Source organism: Phycodurus eques, chromosome 13, assembly GCF_024500275.1.
Source record: "Phycodurus eques isolate BA_2022a chromosome 13, UOR_Pequ_1.1, whole genome shotgun sequence".
Taxonomy (NCBI): domain Eukaryota; kingdom Metazoa; phylum Chordata; class Actinopteri; order Syngnathiformes; family Syngnathidae; genus Phycodurus; species Phycodurus eques.
In genome coordinates, this window is record NC_084537.1 from 14,874,683 (window position 1) to 14,898,295 (window position 23,613).

The window sequence follows — 23,613 nt, forward strand, 5'->3', positions numbered from 1 at the left end:
ATCACTGCTCCTTCTTGTCAAACAGAAGAAACCAAAGGAACTCAAACACACAACAGCTGTCACCGGACATCCAGATAAAAGTCCTTTCACAAAAAAGCTGGTGGCTATCAGGTGAAATTCAAGCCTTATTTTTCAGTCAACATTTTATGAGCTATGAGGTGTTTGAGAGGTTATCTTGCACCGTAAGTGAAAATGTAGTAAAATGTAAACTTTCCAACAAGAAAAAAACATCAGAGAGTACCCTGCACATAAAATCTTTGAGAAATTAAGATGTACCATGACATGATTACTTTTATTAAAGGCAGCAATTCTCAACTTTGACCTATAAATGCACCATGAGGTTGAGCAGATTACACGGTTTGTCAGTTTACGATTGTACCAACGTATAAGGTAAAGTAAAGACAATACGGCGAGTGGTTCTGGAGCCATTAAAATCTACTCGATTGTGAATGTGTTAGTAGCCTACAGGTAACTAACGCAAGTACAAATACTGATACATATACTAATGTGCGATTATACTATATGTTGTGATGGAGCAAGATTGTATGACTTGATTTAAGACTTGCTTAACCCCAAGTAATGGCTTCCTTGAAATTTAGTGGGGACTCGACTTGATTTTTGCTGCTTTTAGGACTTGCTTGAAACTTGATGAAACAGATTTGAGACTTGCACATACAATATGTGACTTATTTCCACCCACTTCAAACATTCTACAACTGCAGAATTTACAGAACTTTACACCACTGTTAAGTATTATGGCTCCTGTAACTGTGCTATGGATCTTTTCAACACCAGGAAAAAAATAAATACAATTTTTACAGTGGCACACAGACCCACATCAGCCAGTGACGTGTCAGTCATCCTTGGTTATCGCCGACCAAAACTGATGCATAGGTTTCAACCTTGAAAGGATGAACGTGGTGATCCGCTTCACCCCAGCAGGTCCCACTCATGGGTCGGGTAGCTTCGTGAGATTATTTGTCATGGGCAGGTACTTCTTTGGATCCCCCAGGAAGGGATAAGAAGGAGGCCGGTTGAAGTGGCCCAACAGGAAGATCGCAATGGTGCCGACGAAAAAGAGCAGAGCCATGAAAATGAAGCAGACCCGGTCAATGACCCGGGCAACCTGGATCCACTCTTCATTCTCCTGAGAGGTACAACAACATTATCACTACTAGTCTGTCGTGAATGTCGGGTGTTCCACTCCACACCTCGTTCCCACACAGGAGTTGTCAGATTTCTGTCAGGGCTAAATTCTGTGCTTCCAATTTTCCGTTCCCAGTGGACAAAGCAAGGACCATAAAGCTTGCTTACATAGGTTTGGTGTGGAATACCTTGACTAGCTCTGACCCCGATCAAACATCAGATATAGTGATGAAAAAACAACTTACGTTTTGAAAATTGTTGTGCTGTTTTGTCATCTCAGCGATTTGTGTACACGAAGCAACACATTGCTTGAGTTCAGGGGCAGCTTTTGCCAAGCTCACACTAAGTTGCTCTGCCGTTCCCCCTTCCAGTCCTTTGTCTAGGTGCAAAGCAAACCTGAAATCAACGCCCTCAAAAGTAGGATGTAAGTAGGAACCAACTCATCAGCATACTTACTCAACGTCTCAAACACTGACTTCATTAGTCCGTTTCTCTCTCTGAGTTGGGAAAACATGAGTTCAGTCCGAGCTGTTTTTAGTATATATTCCTCTGCCTTATTAATCAGCTTCATCGAGCTGCGGCGCCGGCATGGGACCAGTTGTACTTCGTTGCTATTGTTGACTTTCGTGTCACTATTGGCGGTTTCAGCGGAGGTGTCATGATCTGGCGTCCACGGCTGTATGTGCATCCTCAGCAGCTGAGGCAGAACGTTCAGAAATATCTGAAGGGGAAAGTGACACATGATTATCCAAATCCATGGATGGTTCCATCCTTTATTTGTTACTTATTTCAAGGCACACCTATCCATTTCTATGCTACCTAACCTGTTCTGGGATAGAGTACAAGCTGGAGTCCACCTCGGTTGACTTGGACAGAAGGCAAAGGCGAACTTCATTTTCAAGCTACAGTATGTGAACCACTACACTACAGATCGGCCTCATGTTCAGGCCTTTGTGCGGTCTGGGATGACGCTCCTTAAACATGAAAAGCACCCAACACTTCCCCACTTCAGCAATGGAGGCAGACAAGGAATTTCTCTGACAGGAAGAAACTTGTGGGGCCAAAAAGGTACAGTTTTAAAATTCTATTTTCCAACCATAGAACAACCAACCGAAGATATAGAGGAGGGACATTATGGGAAATGTGTCAAATAACTAGATAAGCTTTATCAGAGTCAATACTTTAAGCCTGTTATTAAATTTAAAGATGGTTTTGTCTCCAAAGGATGATATCTGGACCCAGTGACGCATGGCCCCACCTTTCTGACTTTGTCCGACATCACGTGAGTGTTTGGAGTTCTCAGGGAGATATTGAGATTGATCACGCAGTTCATCACCACCATGGTTGTCACGGACATCACAAACATCAGATACCTGTGGTGGAAGATGAACGTCATCATAAGGTGTAAATGAAATCTATCAACTAAAGTATGCTCAGACTTACTTTCCAATAAGAGGAACCGCCTTGGACGTCTCTGGAACCTTTTTGGCAATGAGGAAGAGGAACACAGTTTGGCCTAGAAGAGTGGCAATAGACATGGTACACTTCTGACCACCAGCTGCGAGAGAGAGAATACAAAGTATTTGTGTCAACTGCACACTGATCTAAAGAGAATGTTGATCATATCTCGTCTTAAAACTTGTTCCTGCACATTGCACAGGTTTTGAATTGAGGAGAAAAAGAGAGACCTTTCGCGGGTAGGTAATAAACCAGCAAGCAGAGAGAGGAAAAGAGCACGCAGGGAGCGATGATATTGATGATGTAGAAGAGGGGCTTTCTCTGGATGATGAGGAAATAGACCAACTCCTGGTATTCCAGGTCGTCCTTGGTGTACTGGTTGTTAATCACCTTCTTCGCTGGCCTGTGTTTAATGACCCATTCTCCATTTTCTTGTGAAGGCAAAAGAAAAAAAAGGTAGTACAGTGAAACCTCAGAAGTCAGACAGCCCTAAGTAATTTGGAGCGTAACAAAAAAAAAAAAAAAAAAGTTTATGTCCAACGAAATTTGGAGTTCAAACCGTCATTATGTGTAGTAACATAATTTACAACTAAATCAAGAGTTGAAGCTAAGGAAATTAATGCTACAAATGTGTATGAATTTTGTTTGGCTTTTTTTGTGAAGCCACCACAGAAGGGTGCCTGTGGGTTTTGTTTGTCAGATGTCCTCAAAAGTTGAGTAATTTTGCTTTATTTTAGTTGTATTGTGCAGAGGTTACCTTGTCTTTAAACCCTTGGAGCAGTTAGGAATGCAGAAATTAATTGAGGTTTTACAACACTTGCTCAGGACTGAATTATTTCAGTCCTGAGCATTGTTTCACAGTTTGGTGTTGTCGTAACATACAACCCCAATTCCAATGAAGTTGGGACGTTGTGTTAAGCATAAATAAAAACAGAATACAATAATTTGCAAATCATGTTCAACCTATATTTAATTGAATACACTACAAAGACAAAATATTTAATGTTCAAACTGATAAACTTTATTGTTTTTAGCAAATAATCATTAACTTTGAATTTTATGGCTGGAACACGTTCCAAAAATGCTAGGACAGGTGGCAAAAAAGACTGAGAAAGTTGAGGAATGCTCATCAAACACCTGTTAGGAACATCCCACAGGTGAACAGGCTAATTGGGAACAGGTGGGTGCCATGATTGGGTATAAAAGGAGCTTCCCTGAATTGCTCAGTCATTCATAACCAAAGATGGGGCGAGGTTCACCTCTTTGTGAACAAGTGCGTGAGAAAATAGTCGAACAGTTTGACAATGTTCCTCAACGTACAATTGCAAGGAATTTAGGGATTTCATCATCTACGGTCCATAATATCAGCAAAAGGTTCAGAGAATCTGGAGAAATCACTGCATGTAAGCGGGAAGGCCGAAAACCAACATTGAATGCCTGTGACCTTCGATCCCTCAGGCGGCACTGCATCAAAAACCAACATCAACGTGTAAAGGATACAGCTGCCTGGGCTCAGGAACACTTCAGAAAACCAATGTCAGTAAATACAATTCGGCGCTACATCCGTAAGTGCAACTTAAAAATCTATGCAAAGCAAAAGCCATTTATCGACAACACCCAGAAACGCCGCTGGCTTCTCTGGGCCTGAGCTCATCTAAGATGGACTGATGCAAAGTGGAAAAGTGTTCTGTGATCCGACGAGTCCACATTTCAAATTGTTTTTGGAAATTGTGGACGTCGTGTCCTCCGGGCCAAAGAGGTAAAGGACTGTTATGGATGCAAAGTTCAAAAGCCAGCATCTGTGATGGTATGGAGCTCTGTTAGTGCCAATGGCATGGGTAACTTACACATTAATGCTGAAAGGTACATACAGGTTTTGGAGAAACATATGCTGCCATCCAAGAAACGTCTTTTTCATGGACGCCCCTGCTTATTTCAGCAAGACAATGCCAAACCACATTCTGTATGTGTTACAAAAGTGTGGCTTTGTAGTAAAAGAGTGCGGGTACTAGCCTGGCCTGCCTGCAGTCCAGACCTGTCTCCCATTGAAAATGTGCGGCGCATTATGAAGCGTAAAATACGACAACGGAGACCCTGGACTGTTCAACAGCTGAAGCTGTACATCAAGCAAGAATGGGAAATAATTCCACCTACAAAGCTTCAACAATTAGTGTCCTCAGTTTCCAAACGTTTATTGAATGTTGTTAAAAGAAAAGGTGATGTAACACAGTGGTAAACATGACCCTGTCCCAGCTTTTTTGGAACGTGTTGCAGCCATAAAATTCCAAGTTAATGATTATTTGCTAAAAACAAGAACGTTTATCAGTTTAAACATTAAATATATGGTCTTTGTAGTGTATTCAATTAAATATAGGTTGAACATGATTTGCAAATCATTGTATTTTGTTCTTATTTATGTTTAACACAATGTCCCAACTTCATTGGAATTGGGGTTGTAGGTCAAACCTGATTAATTAACACTAATTTCAAGTAACACTACAGACCAACTAAGCTGTGCTTTGCTGGCCACGTTGCTATGGCAATGACAACTAAATGTGGAATCAAAACATTGATATAAGCTAAAAAAAACAGCATATATTGTGGCTATAAGTGACACAGTATGTGCAGTGACATTCATGTGCTTTACCTGTGAAAGCCTCAGGGTCAATATCAACCCACTCCAGAGTTTGGTTTTCCTCCTTTTTCAGAACGAGTTCAATCTCATTGGCACTGTAGGTCTGGGAGCTGCACACAAAGACAAGAGATATGGTCTGCCAGCACAATGAAAAACAAACATTTATTTCCTTTCACAAGAGGGCAACGTGAAAAGCGACCTTGAATGGTACTTTTGTCTCTGGTTTGGACACCGCGAGGTCTATTTCAGCACAAAGACAAGCTGACGTGGGAACATGCAGCCTGTAGCCAGGATTCTAGATAGACAAGGCGTCATAAGTCAAAAATAGATATTTTTATTATTTATTTATTTATTTATTTATTTATTTTTTGCAGGAGGAACCAAACCCATTTATATTTCACTAACCTCCACAAAGGTCTCTCTTGAGTTGTGCTTCTTTCTCACGAACTTACACAAACGTTTACACGTTCACATTAATAGAAAATTTACCTATCATGAATGGCACTGTTGATGTAAATAAAAAAAAAAAAATTTTTTTACTTAAGCTTCATCTAACATTGTAATGACATGCATGTTGGGTTCACTGAAGACTCTAAATTGTCCCTAGGTGTGAATGTGAGTGTGACTGGCTAGATATGCTCAGTGATTGAGTGGCAACCAGTCCCAATTTCTCGCCCACAGTCAGCTGGGATGGGATAATATTTCATTTTTGCAATGTGCCAGGATACATTCTATATTATTTCCCTTCTTCAGATACATTACATAGCTATTGTACTGTATCCATATGTACATTTCTTTCAATATTTGCTATCATTACGGTCGGCAAAATATCCTGTTATCGTCTCGCAAGCTCCTCTGTGAGCACCATAGTGGATATAAAAGGTATACACACCCCTGTTCAAATGGCAGTTTTTTTTGTGATATATAAAAAGTAGACCCAGGTAAATCACTTCAAAACTTTTTCCACCATAAATGTCAGCCTCCCTGGTAAGGTCTCTTCAGGGGTGCTGGAGAGGAGGGTCCGTCGGGAAGTCGAATCTCAGATTCAGGAAAGGCAGTGTGGTTACGTGTGTTTTGTGGACTTGGAGAAGGCGTTCGACCGAGTCCCTCGGGGAGTCCTGTGGGAGGTGCTTCGGGAGTATGGGGTCCCGAACCCCCTGATACGGGCTGTTCGGTCCCTGTACGACTGTTGTCAGAGTTTGGTCCGCATTGCCAGCAGGAAGTTGGACTCTTTTTCGGTGAGGGTTGGACTCCGCCAAGGCTGCCCTTTGTCACCGATTCTGTTCATAACTTTTATGGACAGAATTTCTAGGCGCAGCCGAGGCGTAGAGGGGGTCCGGTTTGGTGGCCTCAGTATTGCATCTCAGATTTTTGCAGATGATGTAGTTCTGTTGGCTTCATCAAGCCGTGATCTCCAACTCTCACTGGAGCAGTTCACAGCCTAGTGTGAAGCGGCTGAGATGAGTATCAGCACCTCTAAATCTGAGACCATGGTCCTCAGTCGGACAAGGGTGGCGTGCCCTCCGAAAGAACAAGATCCCGGATACAAGCGGCCGAAATGAGTTTCCTCCACAGGGTGTTCGGGCTCTCCCTTAAAGATTGGGTGAGAAGCTCGGTCATCGGGGAGGATCTCAGAGTAGAGCCGCTCCTCCTCCACATTGAGAGGAGCCAAATGCGGTGGCTGGGGCATCTGATTCGGATGCCTCCCGGACGCCTGCCTGGTGAGTTGTTCCGGGCACGTCCCACCGGGAGGAGACCCAGACGACCCAGGACACGCTGGAGAGACTACGTCTCTCGGCTGGCCTGGGAACGGGTCGGGATCCCCTCGGAAGAGCTGGATGAAATGGCTGGGGAGAGGGAAGTCTGGGGGTCCCAGCTAAAGCTGCTGCCCCCGAGACCCGACCATGGCTAAGCAGTAGAAAATGGATGGATGTTGTTTATAACCTTTACAACTCGATTTGAGAGGGGAAGTAAAAATTTACAGCTGAGATAATGTGGTTGCACAAGTGTGCACAGGGATATGGCTGTGTTCAGAATTCACAAACCTTTGTTTGTTTGTTTGTTCTCCAAGTGTTTGCATGGGTTTTCTCCAGATTCCTTCCACATCAGTTCATTAAAATGCAATTTGGTGGTAATGCAGATATATATAAATACATTAGCAGCAGTGGCACGGAAGACGACTGGTTAGAACGTCTGCCTCACAGTTTTGAGGCCCGGGGTTCAATCCCCGGCCCCGCCTGTGTGGACTTTGCATGTTCTCCCCGTGCCTGTGTGGGTTTTCTCCGGGCACTGCAGTTTCCTCCCACATCCCAAAAACATGCATGGTAGGTTAATTGACTCTAAATTGCCCGTAGGTATAAATGTGAGTGTAAATGGTTGTTTGTTTGCATGTGCCCTGCGAGTGGCCGGCAACCAGTTCATAGTGTACCCCGGCTCCTGCCCGAAGATAGCTGGGATAGGCTCCAGCAGCCCGCGGCCCTAGTGAGGCGAAGCGGCTCAGAAAATGGATGGATGGATGGACATTAGCAGCAATTAATTTGAAGCACTGTTGTCTTCAAAAGGTTCTTGCTAAGGTCACAGCATAGGGGTCTTGTGCGATGCTAGTAATCAATCATCATTCAGCTCTCCACTCACCGGAACACCATGGTACAATTCTGCCAGTCGAAAGGGAAATAGTTGACAGTGATGGCACAGGCGCTGCGGTAGATGGCAGGAGGCAACCAGTACACGCAGCCATCAGGAGACACCAGCGCGTTGCAGTAGAGAGCTACTTCGAATTGTCCATCAACACTGCACATATGTTGGGGAACTTTTAACATGGACACCTAACATACTTGAGCATTAGTTGGTTGAAGGAATCTGACTTGTTCTCCAGTATAACGTCAGGAAGCCAGATATGTTTGGAGGGGACGCGTAGCTGCGAAGTGATGTTCTTGTATAAAGCTGATCTGGGCAGTCTGTCCCACCTGAGCCTGTAGTCGCACCATTGCTATGAGGAGAAACAATTGGAGTTTTATAGCAGCACAGTTCTGCCTTGCGAGAAGAATGTAATTCATTCTGTGAATATAAAATCATCTCTCCCCCTTGAAATGGATGGAGATGTAGCCTTCCCCCAAAAGAAAAAAAAATGTTTTGCACTGTAATATGTATTTGTAATATGTACTAAAATAGCACTATATGATATTGTACTTTATCCATCCATCCATTTACGTGCCGCTTATCACGGGCGTGCTGGAGCCCATCCCAGCTAACTCTGGGCGAGAGGCGGGGTACACCCTGAACTGGTCGCCAGCCAATCGCAGGGCACATATAGACAACCAAACATTCACACTCACATTCTTCACACCTACGGGCAATTTAGAGTCTTCAATTGACCTACCACATTTTTTCAAATGTGGGAGGAAACCGGAGTACCCGGAGAAAACCCACACAGACACGAGGAGAACATACAAACGCCACACTGGCGAGAAAGGATTTGAACACAGGTACTCAGAACTGTGAGGTATATGTGCTAACCAGTCGCCCACCGTGCTGCCGATATCGTAGTTTAGAAAAAGATAAATAACGTAATTAATTAGAATATAAAGAATTATTTTGTGCAACATGATTTAATGCTTCACCTGAATTAATTGTGCTCCACTTTCTGGTGTGCTCACCTTGGCCACCAGGGGAGCAGTATAATACAGTAATGCAGATTAAAAACGAAGACGAATAGTTTCATAACTACTGTCCTGCGACTCACTATGCTTCAGTAATATTATTATTTATTTTATTTTTTTACAGAGGATGAAGAATATATGCTTGATTATTGTGATATTGTCTGTCTACGTGTTGCTCCACCGTTTGTGTTCAAATATCCGTTGCTGAAAGAGTTACAACACTGGGACTATCGATTTGATTTATTAGCCTGTCAATGGCTTTTTTCATTATGTGTTAGCATTAAGCTAATGGGGGAATTCTTAAGGCAAAGTTGTTTGTCTGTTTTAAATACACGTAATTCTCTTTGTTTTATTTTTAGTTTGACAGTAAACTTCAACTGGGAGTGGCAGTAAACAGCTTGAAGCTTATTTTTCTAATAATTCTTATAACAATTTGTATTCTTAAATAATTCTATCTGTCAACCTGCTACTTATTGGGAAGTGAGTTAAGTTGAGTGCACTGCCATCAAACAGCCCTCATATCTCTAGTTAACGCTTGCAAGTTAAGGCAAAAAATCAACCCAATGATGGCTCGTGTAGCTCGAAGAACTCACAACGCGGGTCCCTCATATCTCAAGGCACCACTGTACAAGTTTTAGAAGTCATCAAAATGAATCCGATTACCATTTCGATCCAAACACTGGTCGTCAGGGCCTCCTCCTTTTCATTCTGAGAAGAGATGATAATTATCATTCCCGTATCATCTGTAAATATGCCCATGCCGAGTCAGGATCCTATCAAAAAGCTTTTCTCACCAGGGAGATGAGGTTGGTAAGAGTCATCTTGATGCCCACTTGTGTGACATCCCCATTATTCTCTACGGGCCGCACATTCTTGTTGTACCCTTTCATTAAGTCCCTGAAAAGTTCCCCTTCGAGGTTGAGGCCGGATGCTGCATACAAACACACACATCACAGACTGACAAAATAGAAACAACATAACATTTCAACTACAGTACATTTTTTAGTGCCGTTAAGTTGTATTTAACTTTTAAATTCAATACTTTAGCATTTAAACTTCAAGAACTGTTTGTTTTACATAAAGGTTTGATTTTTAACTTTTATGTGCAAGACATTTTATTTGAAAGTACAGTGTTTTTGTTTTCCTATACAGCGCAGTGTTAATGTTCAAATGTCACAGAGGCTTACAATACTAAATACCAGTATCATTTTAGCAATAAAACCTCTGCCTCATTTTTGAAGAACATTTAGGCCCAGTAGGATACTGTATTGTAATGCTGGTGGTCATTATGTTGGTACTTGGTTGGTACTAAGTCTCAGGTGGGAATAAGTGTAAAAAATTGAGAACCACTGTGCTAGAAGGTTTTGTCACATATATTCAGATATTATTAGCATTCAGATATTGCGACAATATCATGTTGTATCAATTTACACTATAATTTCCACCCCTAGTGTGCAAATATTGTGGCTGCTTCGTGTTAACTTGTAACTTGCTGTAAGTAAGTGGGCTTTGTCCACTCTTAATATAGTAATTATAGAATAAACAAAGCAGATTTTACTGGAGAACGCACACATCATAAATATAGTACAGCACAAGAGGTACATTTGGATATCGCGCCACTATGAAGTGCAACAGCCTCTGTGTTGGAATGAAATGTGCACCAGACAGAAGAGTCACAGGAAATCCACTCTTACCTGTCGCAGAAATCATAAAAATCTTCACGAGGAATGACACACAGAGCGGAGAATACATTGTGTGTTTATGTGCTGCACTGCCTGACAAAACTATGATCGCAGACACACATGCATGCTACTTAATGGACCTGCTGGCATTCTGCCTTTGTGATGCAAGTGTGTGTGCATGTAAGATTGTGTGTGTCTGTCTGTGTGTTTTTCCCAGCACAAGTCTGCTATAATTCCAGTACTGCATAGTCAGCTGTCACAACACACACACACACACACAGCTATTTGCCAGTCAGGCATCTACATTGAGCAAATAAACCTGTAAAAGACAAATTTAGCACAGAAGCCAGCACATAGCCTTTAGAACAATAGCAACAAAAAACCCTGAAAGAAAAAAAAAGCGGTACAGTTGACTGAACAGGTACTAAGTCTTGCTCATTTGCAGGCACCGTCTCTGAAGTATGTTCAGGCTTTGAGGAGATTGAGTTATGTTGCTGGCACATTTGTGGCTCGCTATCAGCTTGTGCGTCACAAAAATACTCATTGGGCACACTTTCCAGGCACCTCCAAACCTGAGGCGGGAATGTTGCTGAAGTGTTGGGAGTGTTTGCTGTGTGTGTTTACAGCTGTCACACTTTATATCCCCCGACATACCATTATTTAGTGTCTTGAGCTGAGCCAGTTAGACGAGTGTAAAGCCTCTTTGCCACATACCGGTATTGCTTTGGTCGATTTGTCAAGTAGCAACTAAGACCCTTTAAAACTGCAATTTTACAATTCGCCAGCTCTAAAACGAGAAAATGTCATCCTAATTTGGCCTCCTCTTACAATTCCCCATTCTGGAATAAGGAGGGATGACGGGAGGAACTGCTTCCAGCAGCTGCTCTGTTGATGTTAACGCTTACTCTTAAATGGTTGACGGGAGGAGTTCAATGTGGGGTCACAGTGCCAGGCAATCACTGCTGGTCACAGAGTGCAACTTGTGGTCAAGGCAGAGCCGCTGATACCTTCCCCCAGCCAACACCCCTTTGTTGTAAAATACTGCCGGATCAGCAGCAGCGCTAGCAACTAATTTAAACATCTTCCATCAAACATTTGCTCTGGAATGACAAGCCCCCGTGTGCTGTAGTGTTAATAAGAGTTTTATACACACGTCATTCAGATATACTTTGCGTTTACAAAAATACATGTTTTTCTTTGTACAAATAAATAAGAAATGAATAATATATAGACAGTCTGTGTTCTTCACAAGAGGCTCAACCTTTGCAAAAGACTTTGTGACAATAAGAAGAATAGAATAACTTATCGTTTGTACAGATTTATAATTTAGACAAGGCTGTTGTAAGGGCTGGTTGATAGCTAGATGATACATTCATAGTTTTTAGGGAGTGCCACAATTTGGCTCTCAAACAGTGAATCCTACTGAGGGATACACTCCACAATATGAAACAACAATGTGCATTTGAGTCCCATGACCAGGGTCCTCTGGTGCATTTCAAACCAAGTCCTGAGCCCACCATCACTTATTTGAGTCTGCAGTCTCTCGCGGTTTGCTCTTGTTGTTGTGTTGACGTTAAGTCTTAAGGGCCTCCAGCGCTAAGGAGATTATCCTCGGCACACTGCGGTAGAATGATTCATTTTCAAGGCCTACAAGACTGTAGAATGTCAGAGGTCGTCCTCCCACAACAGCTCTGACCCTTGCTTGATAAAGTCCTCGATCGTTTTTGGAGCTCAGATCAACTAAGACCTGCAGCAAAAGAGAATCGCAGCAAAACAAGGCGTTAAACATCCATTAATGTGTTCCACTAAATAAACACCTCTGAACCTTGTCATTCTGAAGAATAAATTACCTCTTGGAAGCTCATATGAAGGTTCTTGTTTGGGATACTTAGCACCCAGTGGTATGAGTCTCTCACTTGACTGACTTGTTGTGAAGTCTCTCGAACACCAGGACAAACTACGAGAACAATCCAAACATTTTAGGGGATCGATTGACGTCGTAACATTACGATCTGTCAGAGCAGGCTTACCTTTCCCACCGGGCCCAGATGTCTGTCTCGTACTCAGAAGGCTCCTTTGTTTTCTGAGCGGACTTAAAGGATTGCTGGCATGCAGAGTTTGTCTGGGCTGGGATGTTGTTTTTGCGAGATTTCCTATATTAATTGGTGAAACTGTCGTTGATACCGAAGCAGTTAATTCTCCAAGATTATCCAAATTGTCGAACATCCCATTAGGTGACGGGACAAATCTTTCACTTTGTGTCTCATCACTGGTCAAGGTTTCACCTGGTGTCCTTAATTTCTCAATATCTGCCATTAGGGCTGCTAGAAGTGACCAAGGCTTCTGGGATTTGGGGAAAGAGGAAGCACCATTGTTGACTTGGGGTCCAGTGGTAGATGTTGGAGGAAGAGGAGGGCTGGAAGAACTTTCCTGGAGATAGGATGGGTCTAAGTGGAGGATGGGCGGAGCAGCTTTGGAGTCCAGTTTGGAGCGCAAAGCTGAGATAATATTTTGATATTCCTTCTCAAGATGAAGAACCGAGTAATCCCCTGCCTGGAAGAAACGCATAAATATGGATTACCTACATACAAGATTAGCTGCAAATACATACTTTACAGTGATTGTCTTTTTAAAGGATAACTCTACTGGTTTACTATTATTGTTTGTTAATTTTGGAAATTTAATTGATTTATAATATCAATTTATTTATCATAATACAATTTATTTATAATAATAATATAAAATGAAAAGAATCTATTGTTACAATCTTTTTACTGCCTTCCAAAGACGTGGGGGCCGACATTGTGCTGGCGTGCAATGAATTGTGGGCTATCAGAGTTCTGTTGCTGCCTTGCTAATTTGCATGCATACATACTGGGAATGCTATACCGTGTTACCAAAATGTATCCGATTGCCTGTGTCAGGATTTTGAATCATTCTCCGCTTCCCTTTTATGTCTTTCTGTGTTTATGGAATACAGTATAACAGTTCCAGCTGATATAGGACTGTTTTAACTCTGCTCAACAGTGACAGAAGTATAAATGTTCTAGCAAAGCAGCTCTTTTTTACCCCCCACTTAGATCTTCTGAAGTACAATATTGCGTATCAACATTTTAGGCAATAATGTCAAAAAAAATAAAATAAAGATCCCAGCATCACTTTTTAGTTCAGGACCTGGTAGATTTGAGTCTTCATTGATCTTTAGGGGTTAATGTTGTGACTTTTCTATTCAAGCCAAACAGATTAAGGATGTTGGTACCTGTAAGAAAAGTTTTTCTTCCTGTCTGGATGACGCTGAGGAGCTATCTATGGAAGTGTCGTTGGGCTGTTTCTCCATGTCCTCAGCGATGGTTACCAGATAGTTTTCCCAGTCTTCTACCGAGGGGCCCAACGACTTGAACAAAACTGGAGAGGAATCTTGCTCCTCTGGTGTCACAGCACCACCTTGCTGCTCTGCAATGAATAAAACACCTGTTGAAACAACAGCTATTCTGTTTTAGCGCACATGGAAACTATGGTTATACATTTTAAGCTTCAAGGGACAATGGAGGATCATTATCAGTTGTTCAGACTGTATTTACCTTTAATCTGCACAAGACCATGATTCCCACCCACGTCCCTCTTGGCTCTGCTGTGAAGAAAAGCAGTGCTGTAGATCTGTTCCACCAGTTGAGGAAGAGTCTGGGTGAAGAAAGTTAAGTCCACTTTGTCCCGGATGTAGTCTTCGGCGCTCTGGAGCAAGTCCAGCAGAGTCTGCAGGAACGAACGCAGCTCTGTGTGCAAGATGATGAAGGGGAAAAAAAAACAAAAAACACACAAATAAACCAAAAACAACTTGCATCATCAAAGATGCTACAATGTACTAATTGCACATTGTAGTATATCTTTTTTGAAGAATGTGACGTACGACACTTCTTGAATCGGGTGAGACATTTGTCCTCGGCCATTCGACTGCAAGTGCTGCTCGACTGGCCCGGGGGGCAGGTGAGGGTGTAGAAGCGACACAGAGTGCCAAACTCTGACCTTTGCTCGTCTTCAGTCATTTCTGTGGTTTTTAGAAGCTCGGGACATGTCGGCTCCCGGCTGCCAAATGCCTCTGAGAAAGAGGAACAAATAGACGCTATTAATGCTTGTAAACATTTTGCCAGTCAATGTCAGTTTCCAAATATGACAACATTTTTGTTCTTTAATTGTTGCTCCAGACTTACTCTGTATTTCAACCTGAATCCAATCAGAATAAGCAGACACACGGGTATAAACTCCGGGCTTGCCCTTCTCCCCGCATCCATCTCCCCAGGAGGTGATACCATGTAGTTGAAAGCGACCAGAAATTCTGTCCTGGTATATCAGCGGGCCTCCAGAGTCACCCTATAGGAGTCACAAAGACAGAATAGCAATAAGTGCACCACCAAATAACAAATGAAACATCTGCTATGTCGTGAAGTGCTTTAGAAAGCACAGATACTTAGGTACTTAGGTGAATTCAATCAATTAAAATCACTTTCATCTTAAGTGTGTTGCCCACCTGACACGAGTCGATCCCTCCTGATAAATAGCCAGCACACAGCATGGTGTTAGTGACCAGCTCTTTGCCCAGTGCATTTTTGCAAGTGTTCTGAGGCAGTAGGGGCACTTTGGCCTCCATTACAATGTCAGCGGATGGGCCATCTGCATAGATAATGCGCATTATTGGTCTCTGGAAGACATAAAAGTCATGACCTTAGCGTAAATGTAATATTCAGAGCACATACTCACCTTCGTAGAGGGAGCCCCAGCCTGCCACCAGACAAGGGCTGCCAGTCGGGGGCTCATTCCCAGAGGGCAAACACACGGGGGTGACGCGGTCAGACAGAACCACTGGAGATGTCAACTCCACAAGGGCTATGTCATTGTTAAACGTCTTTGAGTTGAACTGTAAGACATTCAAGACATTTTACTGTCCATTGGGGGACTAATCAACAGTAAAGACTTAATGCTATGTTCACCCTGAACTTTTGGGTTACAGTACGTATGCAAGGCTACCTTAGGATGAGGGATGATGCGGTTGACTTTGAGAACTTGCTCGTCAGGGTCTGTCTTGCTGATATCAAACTCACCCACCACGGCCCTCCAGTAGCTTTCACTACGGCTCCTGTGTGGGCGAAGAATCATGGTTATCATTTTGAATACCAGTCGATCCTTCTGGTGTGCCCGACCTGGCCACCGGGGGGCAGTATGAAACTGTCACGCAGACGCAAAGGAAGAATAATACTTCTCCTTCCACAACGTACTATTGTAAGTGACTCAGTAAGGTGAAGATATTGGTAACTTTTCAAAGAGGGTAAAGAATATATGCCTGTGAATATTGTTACATTGTGTCACTCAGCTGTTTGTGTTCAACTATGGGCAATTGAAGCGCACCCTTACCCAGCAAAACAGTGTGCTGCAGTGACCACCCAGGAGCTCTCCACCAGGACTCCTCCACACATCAATCCACCGTCTAGCTGCAGATTGACTAACCAGGGCCAGCTGCCTGGCGGCGCAGGGGACCCACCCACGATCCTGGAGCGAGGCTGGGTTACGTTGTGTACAGAGGATGACCTCTGACCACACACGGCTGCGGGTATAGACGCAGATGGATAATCAGGAAGTGTAACTAATTCAACCAGCCATTAATGAGCAATACGAGATATTTGCCTCAAACAGTAGCAAATAGGATAATCTACATCGAATGTTTGCAGAAGTGTGTATTCCCTCACCCTGGACATGCGTCTGAGTGGCGGGTTCCAGGTTCTGCATTGTGTTAAGCAAGCTGCACTGGAGGACGCGGGCGCTGCAACTCTCACTCATGATTCTGATGCAGCTCTCTTTGTCCGTGCTGCCGGCTTGACAGCGGTGTTGGTAGAAAGCGCAGGCCTGGCTCAGGGCCCAACTTCGTACGGCTTCATCTTGAAGCTTCTGGGTCTTGATGATTGCATCGCAGCTGGGTTCTGATAAGGCATTGGTGGGAGAAGCTGGTGGAGCGGAAATTGTGGAGGCAGCGTTAATGGGTTATTTGGAGAGAGCCAGGATGAATGCTGATCTTACTGCAAGATCCAGAGGGCTGCCCGCAGTCCTGAAACAAGCAGGGAGCACAACCCCTGCAGCCCGCCTCCGCTCGACTCCTCTCGGATGATGCTCGGTCCAGAGCGGACAGGGCACTGGTCATGGCTGCCTCTAGAACCACAGTGCCACGATCGGACAGAGCTACAGTGGACATAAAGACCAAAACCAAACATTAAAGACATTCCGGTTTGAAATATCTACTTCGTCATTTTGGCCGGTCATATTTCCGGTTACAGATATCTCCATCATCATTTCACCTAGTTAAAGTTGAATTTAGGATTTCTGAAAAGGGACGTTTATATCTTCAATTGAATGAAAGATATCTTGAATTGGAGTTATTACTAGTCAAAATGATGCTGTAGATATCTCAAACTGGAGTTACAGATATCTACAATTCAGTTACAGATATGTGTAATTCACCCAAGGGACATTTGTAACTGAATTGTAGATAACTGTAATGAGAAACCCTATACGCACAAATGACAAAAGTGACGTCATTTGGCCTCCGTGAAATGACATTGCAGATATCTCAAATCTTCTCTTTGACTAGGCAAAACTGAATTACTGATACTGCATCTGCGACACATATCCAGTCTTGCTGTAAAAGGGTTGACATGCAAAACAAGTAAAACGATGAAATTCGATTTGTAACATATGACAAATGAGTCGTCTCTGTAACTCTTATCAGTTTTTTTGTGTTTAATGATGATGATGGTATTACAATAACAAAGACCATAAGAAATTGTCCATGATTAAACACAAATATTAAAGGTTAAAATAAAATCATATCAGATCGTACGCAATGACTTCATGAAGTTGATTATCCGTTCACATTTCGACTTTTCTAAAGAGAATCATGGATTCACTCGACATATCTCTATTAAAGAAAAGTCATTTTAATTTGACTTCACTCAAGGCCATCTTCATGTTTTTGATGCTTGTTAGTCTACAAGGTAGCAAGTTTTGTCCATCAGAAATCTTACCAGGTTTTCAGAAATTTTAGTCTAATAAACCCAACCAGATTTGTGAGTGGGTAGCCCTTTATTTTTCTTCTCATGCCGCTCTTTGAGCTGGTTGGCAGCGCGTCGGGGAGGCTACCTCACGCTCAATGTGCCGCCGAGGCTTTCTACAGACACACTTCAATCGGGCCGCCGGCCCTGCTGCTCCCCCCCTCCGCGCCCGACAACATCACAGGAAGGACACTAACAACAGAGATGTTGATTGAAGTACTTAATTAGAGGGCCGGAGCTGAGCGGGCAGAGGCTGGCAGGCATGGATGGACGGACCCAGGGGGGCTTGGCCCTCGCAGTTTGAGTTAGGCAAAGCTTTGAGAGTTTCTATCAGTCTTGCTCTTGAAACTTTACATCATTTTAAATGTGATTTTATTTCATTGCTTTTACCAGGGCTTGAACAGAAAGGTGAAGTGTAGTATGTATTTTGTTGCAAATTGTTGGCATCACGCAGAAAACTTGTATCTCTAAAACCACCACTAACATTGTATCGTCCATGAGAGCAAGCCATTTTTAACACTTTGTGTTGGTCAGTAATTTGAAAAGGTAACTCACCCACGTGGGGACTGACCAATAGTATTTATTTGTGGAAAAATATGAAAATATTAATATATACAATAATCTATAAATCTAAAATAAAAAAATAGATTTCATATAGATTTACCAAATTTGGACATAAAAGGTTTCGGCCCGACGCCAGCGGAATGTAATTTCACAGCAATGTTTCCCAACCATTAGTGTGCCATGAGGGATCATCAGGTGTGCCACAGAAAATTATCCGATTTCACTTAATTGTTCGGACTTTACTACAAATAATGAATCTTTGTTCAACAATCTATGCCAGCGACATATAATAAGTGCAATTAAATGCTCTTCCACTAGATGGCAGAAGGTACAATTAACCTGTGTAGCCACCTGTCGTCATTCATAGATCATAGTAATGGCTTTGTGTTCAAATAAACAGACCCAGATTTCACACTGAACAAGTACACTTATGAATAAATTGAGACAAGACTGTCATGATTTCAGTTGAAAGACTTTTTGTGACCCTTATTTGATGGTGAACCCACGAGATCTTCCTAATGTAAAATATGAAGTTTGGCTTGAGTTGGGAAACACAGGTCTCCGGTACAAAAGTAACATTTCACTGATCCTAAACCAGAGAGGCTTGTTGTGCTGCACATAACAGTATCATCAGTGTTTGGTAGTGGTTTATCTCTTTAAGCCTGTCATCTAACGACTATTTTTACTCTTATATTTTTGCAGTGGTTAGAGCTGAGTGTTTACCTTTGAGTGCACTCTGGGGCATCCTGTAGACTTCTCTGCCTGCTGGAGCTGCCAGTAAGCAGTCCAAGCCCGTGAACAGCATCAATACGGGTACGAGCATGGTGTCAGCACATGGGACCTCCGGTGACGACAGCCGGGAGATACTCCGGGACACCGGAGAGAATGCCGAGATGATGCTGGACTGCTGTGGCCTGACCGTGTCCAGGTTGGTGTGTCCGCAAAAGACTTTCCCCTTCCTCCTGATTTTCTGTGGCACAGTGCATCTGTCTGTAAATTTAGGTAGAGGGACAATAAGTGCCTCCTGATTGCTCCCCTGGTATATATTGAGTCTCCAGGGGAAGACCAGAATGGGGGAGGCGAGGAAAGGAGCGAGGGGAGGGGAGGGAGAGATGCTCCCATGCAGGGCTAATACACAAACACATGAATTCATTAAGACTGTGACAGCAAATCGGGTGCAACTTGCCAAGGCTGGACATCACAAAGAGGTTTGGTTCTGTGAAAGGAGACGCACGGGGAGAGGAGGGTGGGGGGCAAAGGCGGACTGATTGGCTGGGCGGCAGGCAAGGGGGTGGTGTTTGAATGAATTAATGGGAGAGGAAGCGGGAGAAAGTTAGAGCGATAAGGATATGGGCTGATGTGAAAATGGAGGGGTGGCATGTACCACGAACTGACAGGACGCGGCGTGAGCTGGTCTTACGGAGGGGGCGGGCCGCGGGAGGGAGGCTGGGGGGGAGACAGCGAGAGAGGGAAGTGTCTGCCATTCTCTGTGCCTCTCAAAGAGGGCATTGTACCCCGGCTTCCCTCTGAGGACGCCCGCATCAAAAGGCGTCCCCCGGGCATCACTTGGCCGCCGCCTCCATTGATCACTTACACTCTTTTATCCCCCCCATTAAAATATTGTCAGTTCATATCACTTTTGTCTTTCTCTGCTGAACTCTGCTTTTGTTACATAAAGATGCAGTGCACGAGTGCTTAGGAACATGAAGTGATAGATGTTCTTTTGCATGCAATGAGCAGTAGATTTTTTAAACTACAGTGGTAGTTTTAACTTAAGAGTGACCTGACTTAGAAGTTTTTTGAGATATGAGCCATGTTTTTTTTTTTTTTTTTTGCTTGCGAGCAAAATTTTGAGGGAAAAAAAAATATGAACGCTTAGATGGTGGAAACAAACTCAACTCACTTCATAACAAGCAGCAGTTTGGCAGATAGTAAACAATTCTACAAAAAAATAGGCTTCAAGCTATTTATTGTCACTCCCACTTGAAGTTTACGGTCAAACTAAGCTTAAGTAAAGAGAATTGTGTATTTAAGACAACCACATAATTTTGAATTAGGAACGTCTGCTATCTTAATGCTAACACGCGATGCAAAACGGAAAAGGGATTAACAAATGGCATCAATGTCACAGTGTTATAACTGTGTCAGCCAGGACTATCACTTTTTTTAATTTACAGTTTTAGCTGTTACATGCAAAGTTTTGGTTTTAAGCCTATCTCCTTAACTCTTTCAATGCCAGCCGTTCCCATATTTCCAGTCATTTTAGAGCATTTTGTCTAATCTTGTAAGACCCTCAAAATATGTTTTAGTATGACAATGTAAGCACCAAAACTACCAAAAGAAAGAAAAGTCTTCTTTCACCAGAAAGATTAGGACCGAAGGCAGACAATTTTGTGAAAAGAAACATTTGCTTTTGTGACACCTCAAATTATAAAACAAAACTGGCAAAGGGCATTTGATGGCAAAATAATTTGTTTACAGATATACAACTGCGGCACGGTGGGCCGACTGGTTAGAGCGTCAGCCTCACAGCTCTGAGGACCCGGGTTCAATCCCCGGCCCCGCCTGTGTGGAGTTTGCATGTTCTCCCCGTGCCTGCGTGGGTTTTCTCCGGGCACTGCGGTTTCCTCCCACATCCCAAAAACATGCATTAATTGGAGACTCTAAATTGCCCGTAGGTGTGACTGTGAATGGTTGTTTGTTTGTATGTGCCCTGCGATTGGCTGGCAACCAGTTCAGGATGTACCCCGCCTCCTGCCCGATGACAGCTGGGATAGGCTCCAGCACGCCCGCGACCCAAGTGAGGAGAAGCGGCTCAGAAAATGGATGGATGGATATACAACTCAGAAACGCACCGTGAGTAACACTGACTTACTGTACCGCATGGATTGAATTGAACGTCAGTGGCTTTTTTATATTGTGTTTGTCATTCACTCCATCTTTTCTCACAATCGCAACACACACGTTCTACTACTTTCCATGATTCATACCGTATTTACACGAGCATAAGACGCACTTAAAAGTCTTAAATCTTCTCCAAAATGGACTGGGCGCCTTATAATGCGGCGCGCCTTATGTGTCGCGAAAGCCAGCATCATTGCTGAACAGCCTCCCGGCAACGAGACTGACTCGGACAATGACGAGAGGGAACCCGGTATGTTTGATGGAGAACTTGCCCAGCTGTTCATTTCGGATACAGAAGATGAGGATTTTGATGGATTTGTAGATGAGGATCGATCAAAAAATAACATGAGTACATTGTTAAATACTTCAATAAAGTACAACTGAACTCAGTTTTGCTCCCGCTGCCTTTTTGCATGCATGCTAGCATATGTTTTAGCGTGCATGCATGCTACCATATGTTTTAAGCTAGCGTATGTTTTACCATGTGTGCGCCCAACGTTATGGTGCGCCTTATGGGCGTGAAAATACGGTGTTTATAGTATACATACTCTGTTCAAGTGTGAGGTGCCTAAACTTGTCCGACTTTCGCTGTGTTGCCTTTTCTCTCTCCATAATCGACGTGACGAGCAGAGATTCACTCCCTAATCTTATGTTCTACTCAAAAGCCGTGCCGATTTCAAATCCAAAATTATGCAACACCGCCATATACAGGGAACTGTTCGTCATTACGATGATTTACAAAAGTATATTTCATAGACAAGCTGGGCAAGATTTTCTTTCACGCCTACCTGTTAAAACAATTGATAAATAAAGTATATACTGTATGTTGGTGTCAGTAAATGGCTGGATTTGAATATAAAAATCCAAGGCAGTGAACCAATTAATTTAAAACATTTGCCAATAATCCACTAAATTCTTCATTGAAGCTCAAGTTAAAGATTAGTCTTCTCTCCTAACCATTTTTTTCATATTTTACTTTTTAACTGCATTAAAGGTAAAAAAAATAACAATTTCCAAACAGCTGTCAGTATGATGCAGTGGATTTCTCCCATAATGAATGATCAACATCCGCTTGTAGGTTACAGTAAATCATTCATGTGAAATCATCATCTGGCTTGCAGAGATCCACCGCTGCCTGGCTGAGGAGCGTTTTTCCACAAAGAGAGAAGAAAAAACACAATGCACCACATTGAGGACCTTGACGACAATCGTGTTGAATAATACCCTGATTATTGTCTTCGGTTATGAAACTATTTTCTCCCATTGTCTCGGGGGGAAAACAATTGAAATCTAGGTCAGTGGGGTACGAAAGGGAGAAGAAGAGGTTCCCAACGTGAGCGCAGACAAACACTTGAAGCCCTTGACAATAGTCAAGCAGCTCGTCTGCGTACGCCTCTTGGGTCATTGTTAGCCATGTTGTTAATTCGATCTATTATGACCTCAACTTTGAAAGCAACTGTCTTTCAACGTGCACTAACCATCAGTTTATGATGAAATGTTTACCAAAACTAAGTGATTATAATGGATTACAGTGTTCCCTCGCAATATCGCGGTTCTCCTTTTGCGGATTCCGTCCATTATTATTATTATTTATTTTTTCCCCCATTTTCATATCGCGCCTAATTCGCCATATTGAGGGATTTTGAGTGGATGCTGTAATTTCTGTTGTTGTTGTAAAATAAATGCTTCCTAGCCTAAAACATTAAAACCATATAAGAAATAAAATTCAGTAATAATAAAATAAATAATAAATAAAAGAATTATTACAAGGAATATAATGTTCATAATGTGCATTACTAAATGTTTAAGAGTTTAAAAGGGTATGGTTAATAAGAGTGTGGGTAAGATAAATGAGTCTGGGGAGGTTCCTACAGCTTTAAAATATGTATAAATAATATAAATAAGTCACTACTTTGTGGGTTTCATCCATTGCAGGGGGTGGTCTGGAACCTAACCCCCACAATAAACATGTGTAAAAGGGATTACTGTGTGGAAACACTATCTTTCATACCTAAAACCCCATTCATTTAGCAGACACACATACGAGGCTGCCAAACATGATGTGGTATGCTTTGGATGGACCATACTTTTCTCTTTCGGATCATTCTCATTTCAGTTTGACTTGGTTTGATCTGACCCAAAAACATCTGATTCCAGCATTGGCATTTGTTTGACAAAGTCTAATCTGGTTCTCCTATTCTTGAATTGTATCACTATGTTTTATGTGATGTGATATTGACATTTTTTTTAATCATTAAATGAATTGACTTCACACACAAGCAATTAAATTTAACAGTATAAAAGAAAAAAGAATGTATCTACTTATGATGCAGCTGATAAGAGAAGGCTGACATCTAGTGTCACAATGTTGCAATGTGCCGTACTCTTCAGACTTCTTAGTAATGCTATGAGCATGTGCAGTGGATTTGAAGTCTACACACCCCTGTTCAAATTCCAGGTTTTTGTGATCG

General features: G+C 42.6%; 2 protein-coding genes across 2 annotated transcripts; both read right to left on the minus strand.

Annotated features, from left to right (window-relative positions):
• Window positions 1–949: 949 nt before the first annotated feature.
• chrng (cholinergic receptor, nicotinic, gamma) lies at window positions 950–10,702 on the minus strand. Its single transcript, XM_061694400.1, is given in 13 exon segments — window positions 950–1,147; window positions 1,392–1,525; window positions 1,603–1,867; window positions 2,405–2,519; window positions 2,590–2,704; window positions 2,835–3,035; window positions 5,252–5,349; window positions 7,874–8,029; window positions 8,104–8,228; window positions 9,562–9,606; window positions 9,693–9,829; window positions 10,593–10,684; window positions 10,686–10,702. Coding segments are annotated over 13 exon segments (1,698 nt in total).
• A 1,056-nt stretch (window positions 10,703–11,758) lies between these two features.
• Window positions 11,759–19,722, minus strand: prss56 (serine protease 56). Its single transcript, XM_061694403.1, has 15 exons — window positions 19,623–19,722; window positions 18,962–19,366; window positions 16,647–16,805; window positions 16,319–16,573; window positions 15,987–16,176; window positions 15,603–15,711; window positions 15,336–15,492; window positions 15,106–15,248; window positions 14,789–14,948; window positions 14,488–14,676; window positions 14,162–14,353; window positions 13,840–14,033; window positions 12,611–13,133; window positions 12,431–12,537; window positions 11,759–12,327 (listed from the first exon to the last, which is right to left on the minus strand). Exons 1-15 carry the CDS (start codon window positions 19,720–19,722, stop codon window positions 12,154–12,156), a joined length of 3,057 nt encoding a protein of 1,018 aa, XP_061550387.1. The 3' UTR covers window positions 11,759–12,153.
• Between the last annotated feature and the right edge of the window lie 3,891 nt (window positions 19,723–23,613).